This window comes from Apaloderma vittatum, unplaced genomic scaffold, assembly GCF_000703405.1.
Source record: "Apaloderma vittatum isolate BGI_N311 unplaced genomic scaffold, ASM70340v1 scaffold4236, whole genome shotgun sequence".
In the NCBI taxonomy this organism is placed as follows: domain Eukaryota; kingdom Metazoa; phylum Chordata; class Aves; order Trogoniformes; family Trogonidae; genus Apaloderma; species Apaloderma vittatum.
Window position 1 is genome coordinate 278,607 of NW_009723301.1, and position 25,396 is coordinate 304,002.

Consider the following 25,396-nt stretch of genomic DNA (forward strand, 5'->3'; position numbering starts at 1 on the left):
TTTCGTGTTTGCAACCCAGCATAACAAAGTATTTTCATTCTTAAACCAATCTTCATATCACAGAGTCACAGAGTGTTAAGGGTTGGAAGGGACCTCAAAAGATCATCTAGTCCAACCTCCCCTGCCAGAGCAGGATCACTTACAGTAGGTCACACAGGAACGCGTCCAGGCGGGTTTTGAACGTCTCCAGAGAAGGAGACTCCACAACCTCCCTGGGCATCCTGTGCCAGTGCTCTGTCACTCTAACAGTTAAGAAGTTTTTCCTAACATTTTTGTGGAACCTCCTATGTGTTATTTGCAATTAAAGGACATTACTGCTCAGACAGAATACCTTTGAAACGACCGGTTGCTGTCTTCCAGTACACCAAACCTTCATGAAGAAGTATTCTCTCTTTCCTCATCAAGTCTTGCTTCCTAAAAACGTGGCCATTTTTCAGCTTTGTATATGTTTTGTTGTCAGTTCTACTGAGAACTTCCAGTAGCTTTTGCTTCTTCTCATATTCATTCACTTTCAGATCTACAGCTGTGATCATGTCCTTAACTAGACGAAGGGCTTTGCACAGGTCTGTATGTTCTTCTGTTCCTTCTGTATGAAACAAAAAATAAATGTGATAGTAGTCATTGTATTCAAGAGAAGGTATAATTCCTTACTTTCTGGGAACAATTAACGTGATGCAAAGCTTAAATTGATAAGATACGGTAGATATGAAAAAATATAAACATTTTAAGTTGAACTCAGCAAGCAATTCACTAGAAATACTAGAAGCATCTACCTTTGTTTTGACCTGCCTATTAAAAGATTACCTCAGATTTATTCATTAGTCAAAACAACACACTGTGCAGCTTCTGACATATTTAAGAGCTCTTAGCAGTTAAAAAAATGCACTAGCTAAATAAATCATACAGCATATTACTCTTCTGGCTAAGCAAAAAAATGCCCTGAAACAGGCCTGAAAGGACAAAGGGTTTACATTTGGAGTGCAACTTTCTACAACACTCATTTATTGCTTATTTGGGGGACAATATCTGCAAACTACTGCTATTTCTAAAATCCTCTATGAAATTCCAGAAGTAATTCAAGCTTGACAAACTGTAACTTACGAAATGTTTGCCTACTTCTAAGAGACTCCACCAGAATTAATTTCAAAGAATGGACAGACTCATGTCTGAATCAGTTCACATCCCCTAGTCACAATCTTTTCCTAAAACAAATACGCAGCTTACCCAGCTGGAATACTGAAAATTTGCACAGTCCAACTTTGGCAAAGGCTACATACACCAGGCATCCTGTTCAGGTGACATTTGCCTGAACAGTAGATATTCATGTTGTCCTCGTTCTCTACAGAACAGTGAATTTCATCTTTTGTTATACTGCAGCAGCATATACTCTTTAAATTAGAAACGCACTAGGATTCCAGACATGAAGCAGCACTTCAGCTTTTATTCACCTTTTGAGTATTGCAATATCCTTTCAACCAGAACAGGGTATTTGGTGATACGCTGGGTGACGAGCAAAATGCACTCAGGGATTCCTCGGCGTCGTGCCAACAGGTTACTATTTCTCAGCTGCACAGACACAAATATATACCTTAAGTAGCAAGTGCATATTAAACCACCAATTGACTAATAAGAAATACGATCTAAGTGCATTAAGAATAAGCTAAAACAAAATGCAGTGTTATCTGAGCCATCCCCAAGGAACAGTTGCTGCTCTTAGGGATGAGGTATACTGTAACAGGAATACATGCGTAATACACAGTGGAAGACAAAGCTTTCTAAAATTTGAAGGAAAAATGTAATATATCAGCTCACTGGCTAAGGAGAAAAAAACTTTGCCATTTTTCTTATCTATAAGAAGTGAGTTACTGAATATATTTTTAGCCCTAAATCTAAGTAAATGCCATGTATCTTTGTCCTGAACACTCTGTCAGTAATGATCATGTTTCCACATAAACTTACTTTAATAAAATTCTGAAACTTCTTGTTTTGTTGCAGCTCTTTGAAGAGATTAACAGCTTCTTTTTGATGGCTGCAAAATTCTCCATATATTTTCTTCATTTTAGTTGCATTTTCCTCTGAAAACTGAAGAAATTGATAAGTACTCAACATTGCATCTCACAGGAAAGCGTACACCTTTAACAAATGTATTTTGTAAATACAGAACTTCTATGATCCTTGTTTCTCAAGTTGTCTGAATTTCACTAACAGGGCCTGTCACTACAGAATGAACACAGAATAGTTGTTTTTAGGAGCAAGAAAAGGAGTGTAGGCTGGAGAGAGCACAAGCAGCATCTACTACAGTCTCGCCAACGACTGTTAGAAGAATTATAATGGTGTTTCCTTCACCTCTTTGCAAAAATATTTGCATTTGTCTGATCTCCACACCACCTCTAGACAAGAAAACAGTTCAGCTTCTTTATTTTAGTGGAGTGAAAACTGACTGACCGAAGGTGAAAAGCCACACTCTCCTGTTTGCAAGGAATGGAAGTGTGACCAGCAAATAGTTGGTTAGCTGTTCTAGAAGCAACTTGAAATGTACCATGCCAGAAAAATACAAGAAATGAACAGTCAGCTTCCTTTTCACCATCAGTCAATTCTTCACAAAAAATTGAGCATATAAAGTATAAACAGAGCTGATGCCTCTACCTGCTGCACAAGGATGTCTCCAATTCTGCTGATGACAAAATTACATTCGCTCCCTGCCTCGCATGATTCCTGTCGTCTCTCCTTCATCCTGCAGAAGAACTGCCTGTGCAACTCTAGCAGCTCATCTAAGCAGGGGAATATTCTGTCCACTGTACTGTGGTCCAGCTGCAGTTCTTCCTTCATCCCCTTCCTGAATATTTCAGACATAATGAACAGCGTATGGATGTGATGCACTTCTGTTTGCATCAGCTCTGCAGTATAAAAGAAAATATCATTGTATAGCACATTTTGCACACCTTCTAAGATACACTTAACAGTCATAATCACTTTTCCTGAGTGAGCCTCAAACCTAATAGATTATGTCCATAGGAAGACTTAATTTATCCGGCTCTGCTAAAGTCCTCTCAACTGCATCCCATTGGACAAGCTGGTATTGCAACTGCTTGAGCTGGGGACAGGATGAAGTCCCTTCTAACCTCAACCATTTTGTGAACAGGATAGACATGTCTCTGGTAGTCAACTATTACCCATTTCCTTAGCTCCAGGACACAGTGTTATTTGTGACAAAAATATTCTTTGAACCTTATTATTCTGAGTTGAAGCATTCATTCTTCTGGACATAAAAATTGTAGGTTCACTCTCTATTTTCCACACCAAATTGGCTTTAAACCTACACGAAGGTTTGAAATACTGACCGAAAATTACATCCTGCCTCTTGATGACATCCTTTTCTTGCTTACTACAGAACGTTGGATCCACAACAAGACTCCAGGACTCTGCCTCAAACTCTTGTGCATCTGTGTAGAGATCAGTCCACTGAGACAAATCCACATCATCTATGACAAAATGAACATCTCATTATCACCAGGCATATGAAGAGCAAGGGAAGTCCCTTTGCACATGCAGATCCATTCATATAAGAAGGGGAACACATCACAGGGATGAACTTTAAGACAAAGCTTCCACAAACACTGGCAGTAGCTTTACAGCAGAGAAGCTTGCCAGATGGCATTATCATTAGCAATGTGTCAAAATGTAAACATGAGAGTGTGGGAAGAGAATAAAAGAAAAATTATTCTTTTCTCAGCTTAAATATTTTTTATACGTCCGTGCTTGAAGAAATTTTGTAAAACTTAAAAATAACATCCAAATTTTTCAAAAGTAGATGTGCAGAAATGTGTATCTGCATCATCCTTTGTGACTGGATGTCCTTCAGCTTTGAAAATCTGTCTCACACTTGGCTACAGAAGACACCTCTTTTTATTCACTTCGCAAGGACAGGCAGCCATTTCACGAGGACAGTTCACCATGGGAGGTAAGATTTTGGGGCTACTGAGGAATACAAGTTATGTAGGTTTACATTTTGCAATGTACACTGTCAACAGAGATGATTAGATGAGTGCAGAACAAAAGTATACTGCTGTTTTGTTTCTGCAAGGATGCCAAATGCATTTATCCCTGTTATTTTAAAATAGAAATATTGTATAAAAATATTCTAAAAGTTATCAAAGAGATAGTTACAATGAAGAAAAGTTTTATTTTAAGACTAGTGTAACTGACTGTGTAATTTTAATGAGAGACACAGTTATCAAAAATAGGTGCTCTTCATTTAGCAGCTGACGTGTCTTCTATATCATCTAAGCAGTTTTTCTGTTTTGCATTTTCCAGTATAGATTATGAAATGCAACATCTGTGCAATACTTCTCACCTTCCATCATAAAAGGATCCATTGAAGAAAAGGTCCCTAATGCTTGCAACATCTCTTCAGACTGGGACTTGGACCTCCAGGTGCTAGTCTCAGAGTCTTGTTCAGAAAACAGCACAGATCTTCTACAGCAGAAAAAAAAAATCCCACATTTATTTAATGGTTTCAATTTTCCTAGAAAGGCTGAACTATGTATTTAGTGTAGCCCCCTGGCAGCCTCCCTCTATATTTATTTAATGTTTTCAATTTTCCTAGAAACGATGAACGATCTATTTTGCATAGTCCCCTGGCAGCTTCCCTACCTTTCAAAACTGGCACTGGGGACGCTTTTGGATAAGAAGTGGGACTGTTGCAGGGCTTCCCTCCTTCCAGCAGACAGTCCAACAGGCACAGAGGAGGAAGGATGCACTGAAGGGAGCACCATCTGGGAAATGTCTCCAGGCAGGGAATCTGTGAGGCAAAGCACGACACAAAATTTTGACAAATGATGCAGAGTATGCCATCAAGAGCACACTCATAGTGAGAAATGCTTTCAGGTGCCCACATTGGCCTATACTGGGTATGAAGAGCATGCGCCCGCTGTGGTACAGCACTGTGATGCTCTCCTGCAAAATATAAAGATAAGCACACAGACAAAGCAAAATGGCTCCACTGTGGACATTATTAAGATGAAAACAACCTCAAATCATACATGCTGTAGTGTTGCAACCTGAACATACGAGACCCAAATGTTTGTGCATACGGTAAATTACATACTCAAAAGCACAAGGCAGAACTGAATACTTTTGATTTTCGTTCTCAACGTAAACAAAATGTGGTAAAAATCCCACTCATTTTAGTATGAGTCAATTCAACAGTAATTTCTTTTTAAATCCTATTCATATTAAAGACACACACGCTTTCTCACAGATACTGAAATGAAAAGAAGAGACGCAGAAAATTACACAGGAAAATTTACATTGTCAGTCCCATGATTTTTAATCAAGGCTTAACTTAGAAATGCTAGGTTTATGCCTCCTAACTTACTTGTTACACAAGCTTGGGTTTTGTTTTTATTATGGCACCTCTCCTGGGATTTCTGAAAAAAACCAAGAATTTTATGAAATTGCAGTGAAATGACAGCTGATTACACACTGAACAAAGTCAGTAACTCACTTCCATATATCAACACACAAAAGGGCTTCAAGAAAGTGGTCCTAAATTAATGGACCTAATTTCTATCAGTAATTAGTAAGTACAAGTTTATTAGTTACTGGTAGATAACAATATTCAAAGTAGAATGGTATTATTTGTACTAGAGTATAAAACTGAATCTGTTTAATCTAAACCAAGCCTCTGATTCACAGCATTCTACTTTCTGTATCTGAATGTTGCCTGTGAAGGCTGCAAGAATAGGAGTTCACACTTAGAGCTTTATATTCAGATATGCTCAGAGCATTTGTGGCAGGGCACTACCTGAGGAAGCCTGGGTACCAGAGGCAGAATTGACCCCCCTTCCAAAGCACACTTTTGCAAAACTTTAGCAAAATCCTGTTATATTTAGGCATGTATTTCACTTGAGGTGAATCAGTGAACATTTTCTGCACCTCGTTCTGCACGTTGATTAGTTGGGCGTGGCAGGGGCTCTTGTCTCGTCTTGACAAATAACCCACCAGCCCCAGTAATTAAAACTGGCAGGTCAGCTGTCCTAATGCCCAAAATTTGCTCAGAAATGTGTGCAGGGTAATGATGTGACAGTTATAATCAAAATAAATAAAACCCCCTGATTTATGTTCAGTTGAAGGCTTGTTTATGCTGAAGAGTGTGTATGGATAAAAGTTCTTCCTGCAAGCCACCACGATGCGAAACATAGCTACACCAGAAGAACACACTCGACTAATTTGAAAAATGATCCTATCACTGTGACACACTTCTCTGCAACTCCCATTTTATTCCACGAGGGCAGAACATTTTACACCTCTGTTTTTGAAAATTATTTGACAACTGGGAAAATTTTGAAAATTATGAAAATATCTTCATGATAACCTCATCATGCATGTATTCCCACTTAAAAGAAGGCAGTACCCATCAGCTCCAGTGCTGATTTTGCCCTGTCTGCAGTGGCAGCTGAACACTGGGAGCGAGTGCCTAGGCAGGCTGTAGAGTCTCTTCCTCCAGACATTTTCAAGAACAAGTCAAACAAACCTCTGCTCAAATCGTTACCTAGAAGTGAGCTTGCCCGAGGGTAGGGAGATGGACTGAATCACCTCCCAAAGTCAAGTCCTGCCATCTCTGCTTTCTATTATTCCAAACATACGGGATGCCCCTTCTACACAAGGGCTATCTGTGGGTTTGAAAAGCCTTTCTTTTTGCACCATCCAAGGGCACACCATTTCACAATTTGAGCTTCCAACTCTTCAGAAATAGAAATATCTCTCTAAACGAATTTTTGACCCTCTTCTAAAAACTATTGTTCAGGCGCAGTGCTTGCCCTGTTGCTTTTTATTAGACATTTTGACATCCCTTTGCATTTGGAGCCCTTTGCATTTAGACACTGGGTCTAGGCAGGCTGCCTACGCTTTCTTTTCTCTTTTATGATGTTTCCAGACCCCTTGGAAAGCAGACATGCTCTAAGTAAGAACGGTGTGGTATAGGAGGTTACCTTGGTGCACACAGGAGCACACTCCTTGCAGCTCTTATGCACAGTCACACTGCAATCTGAAAGAGAAGGTACGTTTCAAAGCCTGGTGCTGAAGAAAACGGTACTCTGAGGATTCCTCTTTTACCCTCCTCCAGGTGCACTCACAGAAGTAGTCCTGGGGATGTTTTGATGTTATAGCCCCTAGCTAGAAGGAAGTTTTTGCTTAATGTGCTGGAGCTAAGGGATGGCCGTGGTCCCTTCTGAAGGTGTCACCTGCCGTCCTTCCTCCCTCTGCCTTGCCAACCTCAGCTCATTACATAAAGGAGGTAAATCCACACCTAGGCAAGGTTTCTTTTTGAAACAATATACTGAACCAGGATCTCAAAGCAGAATTTGGAGCATTGTAAGTTCACATGTGAAAGCCAGCAAGTACTTACGAGAGCACTGTAGCGACTCCTTTCCTAGGAGGGCTTTTTCACAGGCCATACATGGGATAACTCCTGAGAAGGTCCCATTTGTAAAATTATGCCTGTTCAGTTTCTCTTTATCTTTGGTCTCTTTACCTTTTGTCTTCATCCACAACAGCAGAGGCAAGAAAAGAAAGATTAAAAAAAAAAGACATTAGAAAAGAAGATAAAGCAGTTCAGTCTTAAGAACAGCAAAATATTCCATTTTAAGATCAAACTATTCTAAAACATTTATTCTCTGCCCTGGAAGACCTGTAACAGTATAATATATTATTACATCCACATCACTGAAGTCCTAAAATTATGCAGGTATTGCTTTCACTGGCAACTAAGGCAGCAAGCACTATCAGGGAAGACTGGCAGAAACACATTTATAAGGCTGCAAAAAGGGAAGGGCCAGAAAAGAAAATTTAAGAAGTGCCACTGACTCGCTATGCACACAAACACCCCACATCTTCCTGAGGCATACATGCAAAGTCATGCCTTGGCAATTAAAGCTGCAATTATGTAAATTTATGACAACTTCTCTTTCAATCAGACATTAGAAATAACCTATTTTTAATGAGTCTTAACGAATTTAATAAATTCTGCCTATTTTTACAGTACTTCTGCTGATGTGAGTATACATTTCTCTAAGTAGGCCTGGTATTTATTCTTTAAGGGACCACACCAATACAGGCTGATGTATCGCTCCTGGGCCAGCCATACATGTTCACAGCCAGTTCTGGCACCCTTGAAGATACCACCTCAGCCAACCGCCCTCACAACCATGTATATTAGGACACCCTGGGGCACAGGAAGGCATAGTAGAAAGCCTGCAAAATGGATGAAAGGCCAGCTGGAAAGATCCTGTAGGCAACAACCATCTCTCACGCTGATAACTGGTGCCGTTAATCCAAATTTCAGATGTCTCAAACCACAGATGTTCTAATCTATCTTCCACAGTATGTACGTTTCAGTGTGCAGGCCTCAAATCTGCAACTCTTTATTAAGCAGTGTTTACTCATGCAGCAGGTCCCATTAATTTCAAATAAGGCAAATTCAACCGACTGCATGCCGATGAGAAGTTACAGACTCAGTTACTTATTGAGAGTAATTGCAAGAACAGATCTCTAAATTTTATTTAGCACAGAAACTTTGGCTAAATCATGGAATTGGATTACTAATAACATCCAAAAAATGGCAAGGGAAATACTTCATATTATTCAGGTAAGGCTACTGTTTAAAAGGAAAACTAGATTTTCCTATGAAGGCCATTTCAGAGTACCCTACATACATTTTAAAATTGAAAAATAAAGGCAATAGCTTCTTCCTATTTTATAACAAACAAAAACTTATCTTTACTTAAAATTTAAGTTCTCCTCTATAATTCATTTAATTGCAGTAACATAATTATACATAGTAACATACACAAAAATTCCAAATTACCTTGCACTTATTCCGTGTGCTGGTCATTCTGTTCATCAGAAAGCTGAAAGTCCGACTCACTTTACATTTTTCAGACTCATTTTTTGAGGGTGTAATAGATTTACTCCATTCCTCCTCCTGAATCCTAAAACAGACACCAGGGGAAAAAACCCTCATTCCAGTGCAAGCAGTCTCTTAGAACAGAGCAGAATCTAAATAGTGTTCATTTCACCTAACATTTACAATTACATGTTTTATTGCGGGTTTAGCTGATGTTATTAAAGGCCTAGATCACAGCTGCTACCCAAACCCCCCTTGCTTTAATTATGGTGCTTTTCTTAATTTTTGGACATTCCTATACACCAAATTCCCGCTGCAGGAAGCATGTGGTGAAGATGGCACAAAGAGAGCCTGAGAGCTGAGCTCAGCACCCAGCTTAAGTCTGGTCTGCAGGGAGCAATCCCCTACAATGCTGCTAGAAACTCCGCTGCAAGGGGTGACAAGGACTCTTCCCAGCCCTGTTTCCTAGATGGCATTCTTGCACAGATCTGCTCCCGTCACTTCGAAACACGGGCACGAGGAGCACCCCATCCATACCTTTTCTCTCGGGACTGCTCCGGCAGACTGTATGCCCGCTCTGCAAGACATAAACAGTTATCGGGCACTCAGATGGCAAGGCCTTCAGGTTTATTTGAAATGCACGACCTCCGCCAGGCCATAAGCTTGTCACTAAGAGCTTGCAATGCCATTTGAAAATTAGGAAAGCAAAAACATATAGACATCAGAAGCAGCTTTTCCAAGGGTAAGACAACTGTCTGTTAAGCTTTGTTTGGTTGATAGAATCTGCCAGAAATGAGATGGCTATTAGTGAACACCAGTCTCTGCAAACAAGTCTAGTTTTAAAAATAATAAAGCACATTTTGTTTTTCTTAGACAACCCATTCTTGAATGATTTGTGCTTCATTTTGCATTTTATATAATTTGTTATAAAATATCTTAATGACACTCTTCTAACATTTGCAATTACCTGTCTTACACAGCTTTATTTGTAGTATTAAAAAAATAAAATCCCTCTACATAAGGCAGAGCATTACTATTCTATGTACTGCACAGGATGTAGAGGACCCAAGGAGATACTTTTCAACAAACTGTCTAAAAAATGAAATAAAAGATAACTAATTCAGCTGGGTTGTTTTGGAAGAACAAAAAAAACAAACCCAAACCCAAACCGATAAAGACCATTCTACTATTTCCAAATAAGAAGCCGTTCAATTTTGCAGGCAAAATGTACAACAGGTACAGCCTGGCTAAGTCAAAGTGTCAAACTATGCCTTCTTCAAAGTTAGATGCATATGTAAACACGCTTTGCTGAATCAGTAGATCTTTAGACAAATGTAGACTTTAAGTTAGTGAAAGCTAGCGTATCTACCAAAGAAGCAACCAGACTAAACAGGCATTTCAGTTAGTTGCCAGGCACAACTTGTGCTGCAGGACGTTTTTGGAAGAAATAAAGGCCGTATACCCATGGGAGATGAAGACAGCCTCATGCAAACAGGACCATGTTGTTGGCAGTGAGGTACTTACTACAAGGGTGGAGCAGAGACACTGACTTAGAGAGTGAAAGAGCCTGAAGTAGGGATCGACCACTGTTCATGAGCACTCCATCTACAGAGCAGGGACAAATCCTTCACTGTTACAGCCTAGTAATACCTTCTTGAATAAAAGCAGGTAGTTGTTTTAAAACTAAGCATACTGAAAAGCTTCCATTGGAAGTGGATGGTGAATTCCCACTTTTCTCTCTGTGCGAGAAAGACCATCCTGTTGCCATTCTGCATTCACCTACTTTGACTTGTGTGCAAGATGCAAGGTCATCTGTGCCTCCCTCCTGCATAGTTAAGCCCTGAGCAAAATATCCAAAGTGCTGGCAGCTGGGCAGAGGAGAAGAGGCAGGTTTTCACTCCATAGACACTGGCACAGACCCAGACATAGACGCACTACAAGCCACAGAGATCAGGATGAAATATCTGACCTAGCGTCTTGGACTAAGGTCTGGGGCTAGTCCCATACCCAGAGGCAACTGCTCAAAGCGAGCACAGCTGTGGCTGCCTCACACACTAATCAGCTCTGCCAGCCATCTAACACTGTGTTCAATGCTCCCATCCTTGCAAAATGCTGGCAAGGAAAGGACAAGGTAGGAGCTGCTAGTGGTAGGGAAGTACCAGCAGGAACCTCAGCAGACCACTACCCTCCTTCCAAGCAGCACACTGTATCTGCATCTGCGGGATGCAGAAGGGCCTCTTTCCAAAGTACAGACAGGATAAGGCTTCCATCTCTTCCACAAGACAGGTAAAGGTCCATCACTACTGTTCCAGGAGAAAGGGGAGAGAGAATGAACGGAGCACGGCCTGAGCCTGGATCAGGTCAGAACAGGTAATAGTGTCTGGTGAAGCTTAACAGGCTGTGATACCAACAGTCCCTCAGCAGCAAGGAAAAAAGAATTGTGTTTTAACTTCAAGCAGACATCACAGAGCTTTTGTTAACTGGTTTCAAATGTAACGATAACATTTCTACTTTTGTGTGTTTTCACATTCAGTGTCATAGGACCACAGAATGGTTCGAGTTGGAAAGGACCTTCAAAGACCACCTAGTCCAGCCTCCCTGCCGTGGCCAGGAACACATTCCAGTAGGGCACATTGCTCAAAGCCCCACTCAACCTGGCCTTGAACACTTGCAGTGATAGGGCATCCTCAACTTCTCTGAGTGTCGATCCCATCTGGTTCACTCTAACACACGCATCCTGCCCCTCACTCAGGACTAATGGAAAGCTAAAGGTTTACTGGAGGGAAAGACAAGCTGGAAGTATGGCAACAGACATAGTTATAGGGACAGAAGCCAAGCCTCTTGAAATGCGAGTGGTTTTTAAGCGATGTGATGTACATGAAAAGTACAGCATATGTATTTCATGCTTTGCATGGTTTTCAAATATAACCCGTATCTTCATTGCAAAAACTGTGGGTTGTCTTCTAAACATGGAACTATGTGTCTAAAAGTAAAGTATGTTAGAAACAATTTGTAAAAAATTACAAGCTTCTTGCATATCTCTGACTCCACTTGGTGGATGGGTTTTGCTCCCCAACTTGTGGAGATAACAATAGCATATCCACGTTTCGGAGATTCTCTAGGATCTATAGGAAAAGCTGGAGCCATCTGCCCTTTTTCATGCCTCTTTTGTGTGATCGTATCCTGGGCTGCATCAAGAGGTGGTGGCCAGAAGGTCGAGGGAGGCGATTGTTCCCCTCTACTCCACTCTTGTGAGAACCCAGCTGGAGTACCGCGTCCAGTTCTGGAGCCCACAGTACAATAAAGATATGGACGTGCTGGAGCGTGTCCAGAGAAGGGCCACGAGGATGATCAGAGGGCTGGAGCACTTCTATGAAGACAGACTGAGAGTTGGGGTTGTTCAGTCTGCAGAACAGAAGGCTCCAAGGAGACCTTATTGTGGTCTTCCAGTATCTCAAAGGGGCTACAAGAAAGCCGGTGAGGGGATTTTTAGGATGTCTGGCAGTGATAGGACTAGAGAGAATGGATTGAAGCTAGAGATGGATCAGTGGAAGGAGGAAGTTCTTCACCATGAGGGTGGTGAGACACCGGCAGAGGTTGCCCAGAGAGGTGGTGGAAGCCCCATCCCTGGAAGGTTTTAAGACCAGGCTGGATGGGGCTCTAAGCAGCCTGATCCAGTGGGGAACGTCCCTGCCCATGGCGGGGGGGTTGGAACTAGATGATCTTTAAGGTCCCTTCCAACCCTGACAATTCTATGATTCTATGATCATCCTGAGACTCCTCACAGCCTCTACAGGACACCCAGTGGGAGGGCAGGGTAAGGATCTTCCAAAAAGAACATTACTGCCGTTGCCTGTGTTACTTTTTCTGAGTACTGCTCTCCAGTTTGTGTGCCCTCTTGAGGAACTGCTGCTCTATCAGGGCATGGCATGACAGGGTAGCAGAGGGGAGGAAGGTGAGGGGTGATGGTAGGAGTACCCAAAGGCAACCGAGTCTTGTTTTCACGCACATTGGGGAGGTCTGTGTACAGGACAGGCCTGAGTAAAGCTGCCAGCACTGGGCCTGAAGCAGGTAGGCGTGAGATGAGGCTCTGTACATGCAGAGCTAGAGCACTAACCGTCATTTGAATCCCCAACTGAGAAGTCCCGAGGAATGCGAGGTCTTCCTAATAAACCTTTGGGTGAGGAGCAGGAATAGGAGCGTGATCGAATCCCAAACACTGTGCATTCCTACAAGAAATTGCAGCAAAGTAAAACTTGTGTCATTTCTAAATATATCAGCAATAGAAACAAAATCAATCAGTGACAGAATTTCTGAAAGAAAGATGGCTGACCACACGAATCCATCTTCTTCGCTTCACTGAAGCTTTAAGTTGAACTCAAATTTTTCAGGACTGCATCTGAATTCGTAGGAAGTCTGTAATACATGCAGCATGATGAAGTTCTGTTTATCACAGGCAATAATCTGCGGGAGCAAGTTATACTAAAAGATTCAGAGAAAGCTTATATTCTTCTCCAGTTTAGCGGCAAGCACCATCCAAACAGTGTTGCTGGCCATTGTATCTGATGATCAAGCTATCTTCTTTTACCATGGGAGCCATTAATCTTGGTACTTTAATACCTCAAGAACATTTCATGGAGACTAATGTCCTGTCTTGGTAAATATTCATGTCAGAGTTCCCAAAGAAAGAAGCTAAGACTCTTTCTCTTTTTTCTCCACTTTTTTTTTTTTAACTGTACATGAAAAGACCTTCCAATTCCCAAATACGTCAGCGATAAGGCTTGAAGGGAACTCCCTTGATTTCTAATACATCATTTACATTTCAACAGAGCCTACTCCTAAACTTAATTTTTTTTTAAAGTAGCCCCCAAAATTAAGCATTTGTGCTTGACTCAGTTTCCCGCTTCATGTAAACATTTGCTGAAGATCAGATAAAGCTCTACAGTAGCAAGAAGTCTGTTTAGTAAAAAGACACATAATCCCTACAAACAAAAAAATAACACTATGTATGTGTCTGAAGATCTCAGAAATGGGACCATGGTCTAATGAAAATTAATGGAGCCTGGATACTTTAGAAAACCATAATGAAGGGGAGAGATTTGCACTGGTCAATGCACACAACCCAGCTGAACTTCCCTAAATCTAACAATTGTTTTAAAACCGTTTAAAAACAGCAGGCTGATTTTGTACTTTACAAAGCTGTTACCCTTTAACATGATTAGAGCTGGTTAAACATTTCCTCACTAAAATATTTTGGTTAGAAAATGATGATTCACTGAACCTGAGGTATTTCCTTTGAAACATTTCTGATAAATGACGCTTTTTACAAAACTAGAGCACATCCCTGATGGACCCTTCCCATGGCTGCTGCCAACCCCTGCTACAACCAAGAACCTCCAGCTTCGCAGCCCAAACTTGTGCATGCTGCTCTCCGGAGGGACTAGCACTGCTAACCAGGAACTTATTTTTCCCCTTGAGATTCAGATGTTTCTCATATGCGTTCAGGGATTTACTTAAAAGGAGAACAATGCAAACCAAGACAGTATCAAATACCTTGGGCTGCAGATCGGTAGGTAAATCTAATCCATCACTGCTACCAGCCATGGTCTCTGAAGAGCTCAGGTGAGGGTAGTGAATGTGAGATCTGTCCAAAACACCTCCACTTCCACCATCTACTTCAAGGTCATCAAGACTTGAACTGAAGAAGACAACAAAGTACTCAATTTCTGCATATCCTAGTAACAATCCATCTCATTCTTAATGCAACAAGCAAAAATATTGTATGCTCTGACCAACGAGAACCCAAACCACCATGATAATGTCAGTCACGTTCTGAGTCCCCTCTCAGGTTTACAGGCACCAGGTCAAAGCACTCAGTCACTCTGTACAGGACTCACCTGACTCAACCCTGTGGATCTGCAGTACAGATGTTGGCATTGCCCACAATCACACACACACTCCCACCACAGTCAGCCACCTTCAGAGGATAGTTTTCAGATCATTGTTTTGCACCTCCCTTAAAATGAGGTAGTTTCACAGAATCACAGAATGTGAGAGGTTGGAAGGGACCTCAAAAGATCATCTAGTCCAACCCCCCTGCCAGAGCCGGATCACCTACAGTAGGTCACAGGTTTGTTCTACACATGCACCTGCCTCTCTATAGAGATGATAAGGAGAACTGAGACAACTAGCTCAGATTTCATTAAGATATGTGAGTATTATGAATATTCTGTGTGTATTTGGAAGATATGATGTGGCTATTCACAGATATCTTTTTTCCTACATCTCTGACTTGATGGAGGATAGAAGAGAAAACTAAAAAGAGAGATGAAGGAGACTCTGAGATGGTGTAAGAGATACGTTTTGAAAGATACAAACTTTAAAACATGGAGGACTATAAGCAGACTGAAAAATCTCTGGCTAAATAAATGCTTCCAACACCTAGACTGACTTGCGAGGGTTCCTGAGTAGGAGAATGCAGTAAGGTTTCTCAACAGTACCAGGGTTTCCCAGGATAGGTCCCATTAGCTGCAAGAGCAAGCTCATGGTCTCTCAGAATAACTGGAAGAAATGGTTGACTGCTTGCAATAACATTCCAGCCTTACAACATAAAACTTTAAATTATGTGTGGTATTTCTAAATAGCCAGAGTTCCTAGCAGGAATAATAGCACAACAATTCTTTCACATACCATGAGAATTCATTTTGTCCAAGGGCAAATCGACTGATACTGTCCCAAACTACTTCCTTATTACATTTATGGAGACGGTCTCTTGCAATGTTTCATAGTAACTGACCATGTGATGTCTCAGAAATAAGTTCTTTAACTGTATTATCAGTTACTGCCATAACTTAAAATCAGAACACGTGTCTGTGTCAACAGACAAGCATACATGTCTTACTGGGGTAACATACCCAGGGAATATTTCTGACATAAAAAGCTGATTTAAAGATCTGCTAAGTATCTTGCCACATCACCTCAGAAACTTATAGGAAAGTGCTGCTTGAATTACATACCAATTATCTTTTGTGTAATATTTGGATCATTTACAGTTGACATACTAAGGTCAATTACATTCTCTGAAAATTCATACAAGATCTTAAAGCTCACATATAGGTCCTAAAAAAGTAGGAATACCTGAAATGTATAGGAGAAAAATGTTTATGACAGAGAGGCAGAAGAAGATTATTTCTGGCAATCTACATCATATCCCTGCAGCTAACAAAAATGAAAGGTTTAGGCAAAACCAACACTTAGTTTGAAATTTGTTGTCTTATGTGTGCTGAAAGATTCCCCCTTAGTGGGACTTTATAGTTGATAAGAAACTCAAAATTAAGGTAAAGAATATGTTATTGTCCATTCCAATCAACAACAGACAGACACTAATCCTTCCTTACTGTTTTTACATAGATCTGATGCCCTACCCCCCACTAGTCTGAACACCTGAAAGGTACAAGAGAGGTTTAAATTTCCTCGTGTAAAAGAAGGAACTGATTTCTTATCTCCTCTATCCAGAGAAGCAATAAAACCTTTTTTACTAATTGTTAAAAAATAAAAACAGTTTCATCTTCAAAGCTCTCCGCATTCCTAAAGCCAATCAGTTCACAGTAAAACCTAAAGCCATCTAGAGGAGGATCCTCAGACACTTGGCTTTGCTGGTAGCAAACCTTGTATACCAGCAAACTAGTAGAAAAGAGCCTGAACCTCATAGACTCTGTCCTGTGTAAAACAATATGTATTCAGAAACAGGTTTCCTGACCAGTGCAAAGAATGGAAAGATACCCAGAGAATTCAGTTGGTTTTGCACTATTTTCTTAATGGAAAACACAGCCAAGGAAAACTAGGGTGAAATTTCATTTTTTGAAAACAATGCCACAATGGCAACTCTTACAGTGAATAGCTGATTCTGTCTTGCTGAAAAAAAAGGGTATAAAAGAGTATAAAAGTATAAATTTGCATTAAAAATTGATTTACTTAAGAGGGAATCTTTTATTTGTTAAAAATATCTTCATAACTATTTTATGAAAACTTATCACTAGGATGATTTAGATACCAGTGACAGAAAACGGTGATTTAATCTCATTTTATCTAATAATACTTATTACTATGGATTCTGCTTAAACTTTTGAAATAAAAGGTTATCACAAACAATCCTTATTCTGGCTATATTACCAAGTCAATTCTATACCTTCTTTTTCTCACGTCAGCATAATGTTGGCCTCGATCCTTAGTAAGTCCATGGGTCTTGAATGGAAGACATGAATCTGCTCCATATGGATCAGAAGGTGAAACAGTATGTCTTAAATCCTCGTCTTCTCCATTTTTCACTGGCCTTTGATTTCCTTCATTTGGAATGTATATATATTGATCATTCTCCTCAAGGGAGGGAGATGAAGAGCTCTTAGCCATTGGGATAGAACTGATGTCTCCAAGCTGGAGCTGTTCAGCCTGCAGAGAAAAAAAATGAATGCTACTAAGAGGTAGCAACAAGATGTATTGTCAGGGAACAAGGACCAGATTAGTTTGCCATTTTATTAATGGTTACATGGTTTGCTTTATATCTTTTGGTTTGTTTCGTTTTTCCCTATTTTTAGACAAGTTATATGGCTAAGAGATTCAAGACCTTGAATTACTTGTTTTCCTAATTAGAGTGGCAATTAATTTATATTTTCAAGTCTAATGAATTTCTCACTCATAGTTATACATTTTGTTAAATATATCCATTTATATAGTTATGGTTTTATTTAAAAATATCCTCGAGTCGAGCAAAAAAATATGCATAATACATTAGTGTGGGAGACATATAGAGGAGAATTCCAACACCGTGCAGTTTGATTTAGAAAAATCAGCCTAGACATCATGCACTTTAAATTTTCTGGCAACCATTTCCTAGGCTTTGAAATAAATAAACATGTCCTGGAACAGAGGTTCTCCAGGGGACTAAGGGAAAAGAATCTCTTTGCAATTAATTAGTTAAGGGCATAAAGCACCCCCTCCTCTTCCACAAAGACTGGAATGGAGTTGGGGATTCTGTTTTCTCGGGTACAGGGATCAGGATTTAGACAGTAACAACTCTTTGTGCAGCTGAGGTTGAACTCTCCTGTTAACTTAGCAGAAGATATTAAAATACAGTTTATTGTCAGTCTTTTAGTTAGGTGTTACTGTTGTCTATTTAGATGCTGAATAACACTGAATAGTCACATGGCCAATGAAAACACTCAACTCCCAAAAAGAATTTGTATAAAAGCAAGAAGAAAGGAAGGACTGAAAGTGTGTCCAAAGCCTCAGTCTTTTAGATTGCTGACTTCCTCCTCTCCAGCCCCATTTGAGATGTGTCTTCATTGCCATCACAACAATGCTCCTCTTAGTAAATGACAGCAAGACCTGCTGGCATTTTTACAGCAGCCCCTATCTGCACTCACAGATAGGCCAAACGCAAGCTTGCAAGTTCTTCTGTTGGTAAAATGCTTCTCCTGGGTCTTACACTGTTGTTCCTCCCTTCAAAAGTATTCCCGCCCAGGTAGCATCTCCCCTCGGAGCTCCTCTGGCAGTGCTTAAGGGAGCCTTTGGCCCCAATCAGCAATTTAACAAAGTTGAATGCAACTAAGTATAGAGCAAAGGTTAGTAATCCGAGCTGAAGGACTCTCCCCAGCAGTATTAACTGGGTAACATCTGCAGTGGAACTGCACTTCTGCACCTCTGTCCTTCCAAATGGGTATTGTTAAAACCAAGGGTTCACAGATTGCATACATTTTTCCTTGTCAGTTGCTCACTCCTAGGTCATTACTTCATGCAACCTTAGGTGTGTTAGGTAGAACACCCAGGCTTCTGACTGAAATTTGCACCTCAGCTGTCACAACAAACTAGATCTGCAGTGAATGCAGTGGCTGGAATTTTTCAGAAAATGAAAAAAAAATAGGGAAAAAAAGGAGGAAAAAAAAATCACACTTGCAAAATCTCAAACTCCCTGTAACACTATGATCTGATAATTTCTTAACCCCATATTCCAACTTTCACTCCAGGCAGAGCCCATAGAAGATTACAAATAAATAAGTAAATCATTTCAGTCTTCACTGAAACGTAGCTACACACCACCAGAATCTGGCAGCTGTTTAATCACACACAACCACAATACACCAAAGCTGGACTACTCCCCCCTGCCCAAGCTCTGATATTTGAGTGTGACCATGGGGAAGAGATTTCAGTTGCAACATGGTGATGTAGGATATCATTTGGTCTGCACACTCTAGCTCATCTCCAGTGCTGGTGACAAATTAATCAAAACCATGAATACTAAGTCAAGATTTCCAGCATCACAATGTCCCCTGTCAGTTGTAGCACATCAACTTCACCTTTTCAGCAGTATCTCAGTTTTGTTAAGCCTGTAAGCTTAACTATGAGCTCATATTTAACTTCTGAAATGAGCCACCACCAGCAAATTCACCTCTTTTTTGAATGTACATAGAATTTGGAAAATCTAAAGTGCATGTGAACAGGTTACATTGTGTTAATGTTTCCTAGAAAGAAGCAAATACCATTTAGCTCACACACAGAAAAGACAGTAAGAGCTGCCTTAGAGTTCTTCCTTCAGGCTAGACAGAGTAATTCCCATCATCAACTGTATCTGTTAATAGCAACTTCATAAATAGGTTACAAAATACAGATGAGAAAAGTAAGGTATTACTGTTTTTATTTTAGAGCTTTAGTAACTGGTCACTACTGCTAACAGATCCAGAAGATCCTACAATTGGACAAATAATTTAATTTAACAGAAGACAATAAAAAATTGTGAAAACTTCAAACATAAGCTTACTTGGTCTACTAACATGCAGTTTGCATATACTTCATCACTTCCACTCAACATGGCAGTAAGTTTGGTTGCAGCAAAGAAAGTAGGTGGAGCCTTGAGTTTCCTGAGAACATCAAGGGTAGAGTGTCTTTGCTCTGGAAAAAAAAGAAATTTTGGAAAATACACCATTAAATCTCAAACCATTTTATTCTCACATATATACACCATCATAAAAACAGCAAAGTTAAACGTTAGGCACCAAATCTTAACATTACAATTTGAACAGTACTTGTGTGGCCACTCAAAAATCTGCCCATTTTGTAATTGCCTAAGACTTGCTGCTCCAAGAAGCCTATAGTTGGCAAGATTCTAAAAAAGTACCACTGAATCATCCACATGATTCAGTGCTCCTGCATCTCGCTTAGCAAAACATTCTATTTTGCACCGAAGCTAGAACTTGTAGAGATCTGTGGTTGTAGAAGTACATAGGACAATATTTATGGTCTGGGAGAATATACGCATGATTCTGGCCTATAGATTAAATGCCTAACATCTGAGACGTTACATGAACTGAATACTGTTCAAATGCAGACAGTAACGACTCTCCTAAAGCCTTCTACTTGCTGAGAGCAACATAAATGCTAATCTTAAACCAATAAAGCAGATTACTGTTCTTAAAACAAAAGAGCAATAAAAATTCTAAAAGTTATATATAAATAAGATACCACCGATTGTGCCTTTACAGGGTGACAGCAATCACTCAAGATTTGACCCATAAACAAGGTGTTTGGGACAAAGATTGCAACTGATCTGCTTTTGGTACCTGAAATAGGAAATCACTGGTTTCACCAAAAATCATTAACAGAATGTCAGAGTTTAGTTTTCAATAATGAGTTCATGACTGCAAATATTATAAAAAGCTGCGTGGGCTGACTACGTCATGGCTTTGAGCGGCAGAAAACCTAAGTCCTACAGAAACACTGTATCATCTGGCCTGCAGGTTCAGTTCTCTTAAAGCTGCTTCTAAGTATGAAGCGCATACAGCAATCCAGCATTTGAGCTGGTAGTCAAGGCCTCATACTACCTTCTGTTTGTAAAAGTAGCAAAATTTGACAAAGTGGAAACCAGACTTGATCTATATTGTGTTAAAACAGGCTAAAAAACTCAGTTGTAATGTAATTTTCCTTATTTGCCACTGGAAGTGAACTCAGGCAGACTAGCATAAGAATGATGTGATACAGTGTCATACCCAACAAAATATCAAAAATCGAAACTTAAGAAACTTAATTCCAGACCATGTTACTGAAAATTGTGCAAAAAAAATCCTTCTTAGTCTTAATTGGAAATTCATTTTCTGCAAAGGTGGAAAGAAAATATCACTAAAGACTTTTCTCAGTCTATATTCTTAAAGTAATGTAACTACTTTTGGAAGACCACAGAATCATACAGAATGGTCTGATTTGGAAGGCAACTTTAAAGATCATCTAGACCAATTTCCCTGGTAAGGGTAAGCACATCTTTAACTACATGAGGTCACTCAAAGCCCTGTGCAAGATGCCTTTGGCCATCAGATTGCAAGGAAAGTTATAACGAAGAAATGGCACTGGATTTGAAACTACACTTGCCAACGTCTGAGGCATTTGCTCCTTTGGGAAAAACAAAACAAAAACAAAACAAAAACACTGACAAAACTGTAATGCTACACCACAGCTTTTATTTAATTTTAAGATGCTATTTCATACAGCCCAAGAACAGTAAGCTCTATACTTAGAGAAAAATGGAAATCCCCATTTTTATGTGGCACACTATGAATTACTTGGTTTCTAGTCCTGGCAGGCCTTGCAGGATCTCATACTGTTAAAATATCCTTACGCTTCTCATTCTGCTTCTCCCTCCTGCAAGAATTTTAACATGATTTTAGTGACTGCCATCTTGAGAACTGTTAAAGCTACAAACCATTTCCCTATGTCTACCAAGATCCTGAAGTCTTTGTTTATACCTAGTATAAAAGCATTGTTTTCTACAGTAGTTCATCAGACTTTGGCAGCTAAAATCATATGGAAATGTGATGTGTCAAAATGGGCAGTACTTTACTGTGGCAAGTAAAGCTTTCCAAGGGCTGATCTTATATCAAGAACCAGAAAGAAAAAAACAAAACTGTCAGGCTCTCCATTGCTTCTTGTACACTTACTACCTTTCCCAGCACATGTTCCCTCTCATATATAAACCCACTGGGTACAACTGGCAGGAGTAGTATTTGATTCCAATGTTGCAAAAGTTCAACACGTATCCCTGAGAAACAGGCCAGGTGTTTGGGATTCCCAAATCATGTCATAAACCTAAGCCTGTGGAGGGGTCTCTACAGTCTGTTAATGGACTGCAATATGAATCATGCGCCCTGAGCCAGAAACAACAAAATCCTTGTATTACTCAACACTTTTATGTATATAATGATTTCCAATACCACACTACATGATTTTAAAATTCTGTAAGAAAGAACCTAAACAACAACTTCTGAAGAAAGTTGTTGCAAATACAACAAGATTTATCAGAATATGTTATCTGCAGTAGTTTCTGTCAGTAAATCTTGATTACCGCTGCTAAATGCCATATGTTTCTCTGGTGATGCTCCAGTCAGTCTGTTGCTAAAGGTGAGATGTCTAAATAAATATTCATTGGGGGTTTAAATGAACAGACAAAAGGTGGCAGATTATTTTGGGCTTCATGCTGCAATATGACCCAACTCCTTACTCCTGATCCGCTCCCCAATTTCAAACATGCCTGAGTAGATGACTACATCAAACTAATTTTGTAACAAAAGAAGTATTGAAAGACTTCGCTGAATGCAGGTGGAAGCATTATTAATTACACATTGACTGTGGTAGTAACTTATTTTTACCAGACAGGCCTGAGTAGTTTAAAAATTGCAAAACTGTCACAAATGTCCATATCACACACTGCATTTCTACAGCTTCACTGTCTCCAGCCTGCCCCACTGGCTGCAAGTCATCTCAGTCTTACGGGGACCACCAGCAGACCTTCCTCCAGGTTAACATAGCAGTAGGCAACAGCCCACTGCACTGGGTACCCGTTGTAATATGCAGCAAGGCTGTCCTTGTCTTAAAGATGAGGCGTATCAACAAAATACATTTTCCAACAAAATGTTTCAAAAATTTCCCCTACTCATTCACAGAACCATAGAATGATTTCAGTTGGAAGCGACCTTAACAGTCATTTGGTTCCAAGCCCCCTGCCATGGGCAGGGACACCTCCCACCAGACTAGGTTGCTCAAAGTCTCATCCAGCCTGACCTTGAACAATTCCAGGGAGGGGGCTTCCACAACTTCCCTGGGCAACCCATTCCAGTGTCTCATCAATAAAGAGTTTCTTCTTAATACCTAATCTAAATCTACCCTCTTTCAGTTTGAAACCACTACCCCTTCTCCTATCAGTACACACTCTGATAGAGAGTCCTTCCCGAGCTTTCCCCCTCAGGCACTGGAAGGCCAGTATAACGTCTCCCTGGAGTCTTCTCTTCTCCAGGCTGAACAACCCCAACCCTCTCAGCCTGTCCTCATAGAAGAGGTGCTCCAGCCCTTTGATCACCTTCATAGTCCTCCCCTGGATTCGCTCCAACAGGTCCACGTCCTTTTTGTGTTGAGGGCCCGAGAATTGGACACAGCACTGCAGGTGGGGTCTCACCAGAGCAGAGCAGAGGGGCAGAATCACCTCTCTTGACCTCCTGGCCACGCTTCTCTTGATGCAGCCCAGGATGCAATTTGCCTTCTGATCTGTGAGCACACTGTTGGCTCATGCCCAGTTTTTCACCCACCAATGTCCCCAAGTCCTTCTCTGCAGGGCTGCTCTCAAGCCACTCACCACCCAGCCTGTGTCTGTGCTTGGCACTGCCCTGATCCAGGTGAAGGACCTTGCAATTGGCCTTGCTGAACTTCATGAGGTTTGCACGGGCCCACCTCTCAAGCCTGTCAGGTTCCCTCTGGGTGACTCAAAACACTTATTCTCACTGGAGCTGCAAAACTTCAGCACAGCTTATGGAAAGGCAGGTAAGACTGCCAGGGCAAACTGGCACTTCTTGTTGTGGTGGTTTGGCCCTGGCCAGAGGCCAGGCACTCACCAAAGCCGCTCTATCACTCCCCTTTTAGATGGACAGGGGAGAGGGAAGATGTAAAAAGAGGCCCGTGGGTTAAGATAAAAAAGCAGTTTAATAAAGCAACAGCAAATACCGCGCGCGGAAGCAAAGCAAAACAAAGATTATTCTCTACTTCCCATCAGCAGGCGATGTCCGGCCGCTTTTGTAGGAAGCAGGGCTCCAGTACGCATAGCGGTTGCTCGGGAGGACAAGCACAAAACAGCGAATGCCCCCCCACTTCCCTCTTCCTTCTCCCTTTTATGTCTGAGCTGACGTCATATGGTATGGAATACCCCTTTGGTCTGTTTGGGTCAGCTGGCCCGGCTGTATCCCCTCCCAAGATGTTACCCACCCCCAGTCTACTGTTGGGGGAACGTTGGGAAAAAAAAAAAAACAAAAAAAACCCAAAACCACAGCCTTGGTGCTGTGTGAGCACTGCTTAGCAGTAGCCAAAACACTGGGGTGCTATCAACACCCTTCTAGCTACCACTCCAAGGAGAAAAACAAAAACAACCAGCACTGAGAGAGCTGCTATAGGAAGATTGACTCCACCTCAGCCTGACCCAATACACTTGTAAGAGTGAAGATGTTCCAAAGAGTTTTAGCTCTTTTAGTTAATGAACTTCAGGATGCCTATTAAGGTAAAAATGGCCCAAACAGGACACAGCGGAAATGGCTCTGGTACTGAAACAACCCAGCAAGCAGAGCTCACCAAGTTGATCCTCCTGCCAGAGCAGATACCCACTGTATATTGTGCCATGGCCACAGAAAAAGACTAAAATAAAGGCATGTCTCCTTTAGGACAACCTGTGGCTCTCTGCCATCTGCATGGTAAACAGTCAGGAAAGATGTATGTGCTATTTAGATGTGGATGAACAAAAGCCACAGTGCTGCTAAAGACAATTTCCAAACACAGGTAAAGTAAAAGACCTTGACCAATGGATAACTAGGCACAAATTCTCTGCATATTCTTTAATGCTGTCAAAGTCATACAGCAAAAGGCTGTACATTTCACCAGGCACAAAAGCTTATAAAAAAATCACTTGATAATCATAGTAATAACTCAAAACATGCTTTATTTTGGCTTAAGAAAGTGGATAGTTTTGAATGACCTGCCTAAGAAAATGTCAAGAACGTAACACTGACTGTTTTTCCACAAAAATCAAAACTTTAGAGAGAAGTTAAATATATCAGTGTGACAAAGCTGAGGGCCAGGGAAGAAATTACAAATTCCTTTTTCTAAATACAATGAATAGTTTTCAGACAACTCATCACATTTACCCCCAGCAACCTGTACAGGGGTTAATGTATAACTGGAAGCAACAGCTATGAAGTTAGCAAAAAATGCAGGCATCTAAGTGCATGGGTCATGCAGGACTGCAGAAATAATCCTCTAAATCTAGATGGGGTCACCTGAATTTTGAGAAAGAAGTCCACACGTTCCTGGTGAGGGGCTGATCCAAGTGACATGCACATATGCAGTTGTGGACCATACAACCAAGTGTCTTGGTACTTTATTCAGACAGTGCAACTACTCATGACAGAAAAATTA

The 25,396-nt window shown here is 40.7% G+C and overlaps 1 protein-coding gene across 1 annotated transcript in view; it reads right to left on the bottom strand.

Annotated features, from left to right (window-relative positions):
• Positions 1-25,396, bottom strand: part of ARHGEF28 (Rho guanine nucleotide exchange factor (GEF) 28) — a 71,594-nt gene that overhangs the window by 16,765 nt on the left and 29,433 nt on the right. The window contains exons 7-23 of the mRNA XM_009872049.1: positions 19,702-19,849; positions 17,094-17,378; positions 14,459-14,603; positions 13,023-13,134; positions 10,430-10,510; positions 9,443-9,482; positions 8,867-8,990; positions 7,409-7,541; positions 6,993-7,048; positions 5,378-5,429; positions 4,654-4,801; positions 4,355-4,476; positions 3,342-3,482; positions 2,647-2,897; positions 1,960-2,082; positions 1,449-1,566; positions 332-586 (exon numbers count right to left, since the gene is read on the bottom strand). Coding sequence (XP_009870351.1) covers positions 332-586; positions 1,449-1,566; positions 1,960-2,082; positions 2,647-2,897; positions 3,342-3,482; positions 4,355-4,476; positions 4,654-4,801; positions 5,378-5,429; positions 6,993-7,048; positions 7,409-7,541; positions 8,867-8,990; positions 9,443-9,482; positions 10,430-10,510; positions 13,023-13,134; positions 14,459-14,603; positions 17,094-17,378; positions 19,702-19,849 — 2,334 coding nt within the window. The remainder of the gene's footprint in view (positions 1-331; positions 587-1,448; positions 1,567-1,959; positions 2,083-2,646; positions 2,898-3,341; positions 3,483-4,354; positions 4,477-4,653; positions 4,802-5,377; positions 5,430-6,992; positions 7,049-7,408; positions 7,542-8,866; positions 8,991-9,442; positions 9,483-10,429; positions 10,511-13,022; positions 13,135-14,458; positions 14,604-17,093; positions 17,379-19,701; positions 19,850-25,396) is intronic.